General features: G+C 37.0%; 1 protein-coding gene across 1 annotated transcript; it reads right to left on the reverse strand.

Annotated features, from left to right (window-relative positions):
- Positions 1 to 2,670: 2,670 nt before the first annotated feature.
- On the reverse strand, positions 2,671 to 5,088 carry LOC110618041 (transcription factor HHO3). Its single transcript, XM_021761054.2, has 5 exons — positions 4,455 to 5,088; positions 4,022 to 4,365; positions 3,622 to 3,919; positions 3,433 to 3,509; positions 2,671 to 3,169 (listed from the first exon to the last, which is right to left on the reverse strand). Exons 1-5 carry the CDS (start codon positions 4,573 to 4,575, stop codon positions 2,807 to 2,809), a joined length of 1,203 nt encoding a protein of 400 aa, XP_021616746.1. The 5' UTR covers positions 4,576 to 5,088; the 3' UTR covers positions 2,671 to 2,806.
- Positions 5,089 to 5,291: the final 203 nt, after the last annotated feature.

Raw genomic sequence — 5,291 nt, forward strand, 5'->3', positions numbered from 1 at the left:
TTCAAACAGGCGCGGTCATAATGATTCTTGATGTTTACCCCCTCGGCAGTTGGGGCAATAACTGCCGAGGAGGTAAAGGGGCAATTGATGACCGCTGAATTTCTCCACCCCGGTCAGGGGCCAAGCCCTCGATCGCGGCCCATCGTTCAGAAGCCCACACATCCTCAGCACTAACAGGTTAGGCCCATTCGAGTCTTGATACCGGGCCCCTCAGAATTTCTCAGCTAGATCGGCCTCACCTTCACTGCACCTCGGGCCGATCTCCTTTGGGCCCGACTTCGCTCCTATCTTCCGGCCCAGCCCAAAACCAGAAGGAAGACTCACCCATCTGCCTTGTGGATCCATCTACACGCGCGCGGAAAGGATCAGAGGCCGTTATGCATGGGGCAGGGATCTGATTCTCTCGTACATCCGTATCAGCGTAGCAGGGACAGGTGGTCCAATGATATACGTTCTGTTAGCACGTCACTAGCAGGCAAAAGGAAACATATAAAAAAAAAATGCCCTCCCCTATGTTTTAAGCTTTTTCTAGTTTTACAGAACCCATTGTAAAAACCCTACTTCTCTGGATCTCAGATCATCATATATAGGTTTGGTTTGATAAAAACTGAAACTCTTCCAACTCAAATATAAGATCTCCATTATACTATGACATTGTTCCTAATCCCAATTCGGCCATCCCAAAACCCAGGAAGTAACGATAAAATCATGCAAGCCAACAAACATCACATTATAATTAACATATAGTATTATTTGAAAAAAAAAAAATAAATTCAATAAAATTGAATTGAATAATAAAAATATTAAAATATAAATATGTAAATATATTTTAATAAAAAAAATTTGAATTTAAATCTTAAATACGATAAAAGACATTATTTAAAATCAAATCTCTTTTAATTTGAAATATTCTGATTTTAAGAAATATGTTTGCTTTAAAAAAATGAGATAAATATATTTAATATTGAAATAACATGTAAAGAAATAAACTGTTTGTTATTAAGTTAAAAAAAAAAGAGGGTAACGTATTATTTTAAATTAAAAATAATAATAAATTATATTACACTTAACTATGGTAACTCACTTAATAAGTTATTTCTTTTTGAATATGGAAAATAAAATGGTTCACTTTGCAAAAAATCGGTTTGATATATAAATCGAGTGATTTTTTTATATATTTTTTAGAAAATACTATTTTTTAATTATTTATTCTCAACTAATTAATATATATATATATAATAAGATGATAATTTAATTAGCGTACATAATTGAGCATCTGTCTTTTTTAAGTATTTGATAATGGATAGAGACTGACAATAATAATATTTCATGTAATATATAGAATTAACAGTTGACTAAAGTGACAGTCACAGGCGGTCACTAGTAATGCCTTTAATATCATAATTAAAACTACAACCGCCAACTAATTAAAAACATTCAATTATTAAAATTAAAAAAAAAAAAAAAGAAACCTTTCAATTCTCTAGCTACAAATTTCAAACTTTATTTTTATGTTTAATTCTAGTTAAAATTAAATAAAAGGGCAGGAGTCAGTTGGCCCCTCGACACACTCAAGAGACACATTACTTTGCCTCCCCATTCTCTTTCCCTCTCTATAAATTTTCCTATTGTTTTACTACAACATGGGACCAAAGTTTTAAATGGGTATGGGGAGGGACGTTTGTGATGTGTACCTAATGCAATGTGTTAAGATTAAATTAGGTAATTATTATTAATAATAATAAATTGAGAAGGGAATCTTGGAGAAGGTAAGATTCTGAGGTACCAGAATATCTTTCTGTGAGTGAAGCTTACCTAGAAGATAAGTTAAAGAAAGCAGACAGAATATACTTTGGACAATGAGGAGATCGTGATACACAGCCTATGACTATGTCCATATTTGTAATTTTAATAAAAAATTTCTTAGTATTCAAAAACATAAACATTTCAAATATGCCACAACTTTCTGGTATATTCCCAGGTGGACCCTGTAGAATATGGTACATTCACCCCCATATATCGTTTTCTTTTTATTATTATTTTTATTAAGAAATTATAAAATATAACCTATGGTGAATGTACATCCTAACAGGAAAAAGATTTTCATTGGATCCTCAATTTGTGATTATTGTTTACTCATTTTCTTGTACCAGAAGATCCTTCACGAGCCAAGATTCATGCATAATCAGAAGTTTATTCAAGTGATGGTTGTCGGTGGATTTTTGGAAGTTGAAGATTGGGTTGTTGACAAAATTGGATTTTTCAGTTGAAATGGGCTTCATTTTCTAAAATGCTTTATAAAATATTAATACATAATTAATTCAAAAGTTTCTAAGTAAAATCTTTGTTGGTCAATATTTTGATTCTGCTCCGGTCATAGCTTGGAAATCAAGAAACTCTGGTGGTGTGCAGGTCACCGCTTGGCAATCAAGCAATCTCTATGGCTTCTGACTGAAATGTACCCAGAATTACCAAGCAGAAAACAAGAAATGGCCATAGCAAATTTAACTTACAGACCATCTTAGTGGACACAAATTCTCGTGTTCATGGCCAATGCGATTTACCAAAATGAATTATTTAGATCAGAATTCAGATTATTTTTCATGCTTCTCCCCTTCGGAAGCTGCAGGGGATGAAGAGCATGGACCCATTTATTCAAATGCCAGACGGTAACTCAAAATCTACTTAATTGAAATTTTGCCTTAAGCAAAAAAGACTCGCATTTGAATGATGTCCAAGTCATATAATTGGCCTTTTTCTATTATTTGTTTACAAAATTTTACATCCTGATCTCTTGTCGCGACAATCAAAACAAAGGGGAATTTGTGGTGGTATGCGTGGAAGATGATGTAGCAGGGGAATTAGATCGAACACCGTCTTCACTGTGACTGCCTCTTTCTTCTGATTGCATCTGCTCAGATTGTGTATGTTCCTGCTTTTGTAGCATTTGATGGGACGTGGGAGGTGGTGCAGCCACCGGAGCATAGATTCCGTTGGCCGCCGCAGCAGCTAAGGTGGATGTTTCCCCTGATGCTGTTGTTGTCGCTACTGCTGCATATTCAGGCGGCGGCACCCATATGCCTCCGACAACTACAAACTGAGGTGCTGCTTGTGGATTGCTGTTGTTGTGGATTGCTGGGCTTGGTCTTCTCGTATGCAAACGGTATTTCTAAAAGATAGGACAAATTACAATTTATAAAGAACTGAAATGTGTTACCTTGGACAGGACTCGATTACCAAAAGTGGATAATCTTATTCATGAAACCAATTAAATCAGCTTTTGTCATAACCTGAAACACTTCCCAATTTTGCTAGACAAAAGCTTATCCAAAAAATCCACAGATCCCATTTTGAATTCCAGAAAGCTTTTGGGAAAACAAGTATGCCGTTTTGTTTTATGAACTATAGCACATTATTAACTTGTGTACCAACCTGTAAATGGCTCTTTACTTCATCATTAGTTAGTCCATCCACCTTCATTATCTCTCTAATCTGCTTTGGCGTTGCAGCTGCAATTCATTGAATTAAAGTTATTTAAAAAAAAAACATTCAATTGTATCTAAATCCGACGTTACATCGAAACATAGCCAAAAAAATGTATGCCCTTGAAAGATCACTCACCATGTGAGCCGCCAAGCTGTTGAAGGGCATGCAAGAAGCGTCTATGCAGCTCCGGTGACCAACAGCGCCTCTGCTTTCTTTCGTTTTGCCCGTTTTTCTCTTCTTTTCTTTCACTTCCACCAACAATCCCTGCTCCAGTTCCTGTATCGGCCGTCGAACTGGTTGCGGAAGCCGGCACTGAAGATGGGGTTTTGGCTATAGTCTGGATACTCTTCCCTGTGGTCTTCTCTTTTTGAAATGGCTGAAATGCACCACCATTTCTCTTCAACTCCGTCACCACTGCCTTTCTGGGTACATCCTGCAACAATTTAAATAACAATAACAGAAGAAAACATCAGTTTTCTCCATTTATTTAAATCTGTAACCAAAAAGAAAATAACCAATGGATGTTGGTGGGTACCTCTTCGGGAGATGGATCTGGAGATTGATTCCACAACTGGACAGATCTAAGCCAATCAGATTTCTTCCTATGATCACTGCTGTTCTTGTCCTTGTTGTTGCTGCTGCCGCTATTGTTGACCACAGTTTTATTTCGCTTGTGTGAATGTTGTTCTTGATCATCGTTATCATTTTCATCATCATCATCATTATCATTATCAGAAGAAGAGTGAGTCCTCTTGATAGGAATAAATTCTTCAAGCACCGGTCTAGTTCCTTCACTCAACGTCTGCTCCGAGCACTCCGATTGCCCATGCATGTACTCCGTCGTCGTACCAGATAACTCCCTCCTACATGCCTCGATCGCTGCACCCATCACAACCACATCCTCAAAAATCTAACCTTTTAACCATCCCTTAAAACAGTAAAGAAAAAGGAAAGGAAAAATTACAAACCTTGCGTGACAAGCTCTAAACACAAAGGAAGCTCGCGTTGAAAGACCTGAATCTTACGTTTTTCTTCCTCTAATGCCTCTACATATTCATGGCACCTCTGCATCTTCTCTGCAAAATCCATCTTTCTCCTTAATAACTCTCTTGTTATTACTGCTGATGATGATGGTGGTGATATATATATATAGCTGCCGATGATGAAGCAGATTATATGAAGAAGTGGGTTTTGAAGGTCTAAGCATAGATAGATCCGAACCAACGAGAGAGAAAGAAGGGGAGAATATGAGGTGAGAATATGGGATCTAAATAGAATCAGAAAACGGAATAAACTTAAAAAACAAAAACAAACCAAACAATGCCCAAACAAAACAAAAAAGAAAAAGTTTTTTTAGAGAGATAAAGTGGTGAGATTAAGGCTTGGTGTTTGGAGAAAATGAAAGGATGATGAGAAGGGAGAAGAGGGAAGGAAGGAAGGAAAGAAAGAGAGGGGGGAGGAAAGAATCAAAGTCGGGGCGTCGCGTAGAAAACGAATCTTTGAAGCGTGGTATATAATTTGATTTCCCGGTTGAGAGAGAAAGAGGGGTTGAATATTCGAGGGTGTGATTCGCTTTTCGTCGGTTATCTGTGGGCTGGCAATGACGTAAGCAGTTTTCTAGCATTACATAGGTTGAGATAAGATCAAAGGAAGCTGTCTGTTCGCCCTTCTCTTCTCTTTAAAGCCATCACTCCACGACGGGTTAAAAGCCAGTTCCCAACAAATCCACGACTAAAATACGGAAATTTTCAGAATATTCACCAGTATTCTTTTCTAAAAATAAAGAGAACAGATTCCTATTTTAG

Source organism: Manihot esculenta, chromosome 6 (genome assembly GCF_001659605.2).
Source record: "Manihot esculenta cultivar AM560-2 chromosome 6, M.esculenta_v8, whole genome shotgun sequence".
NCBI lineage: Eukaryota > Viridiplantae > Streptophyta > Magnoliopsida > Malpighiales > Euphorbiaceae > Manihot > Manihot esculenta.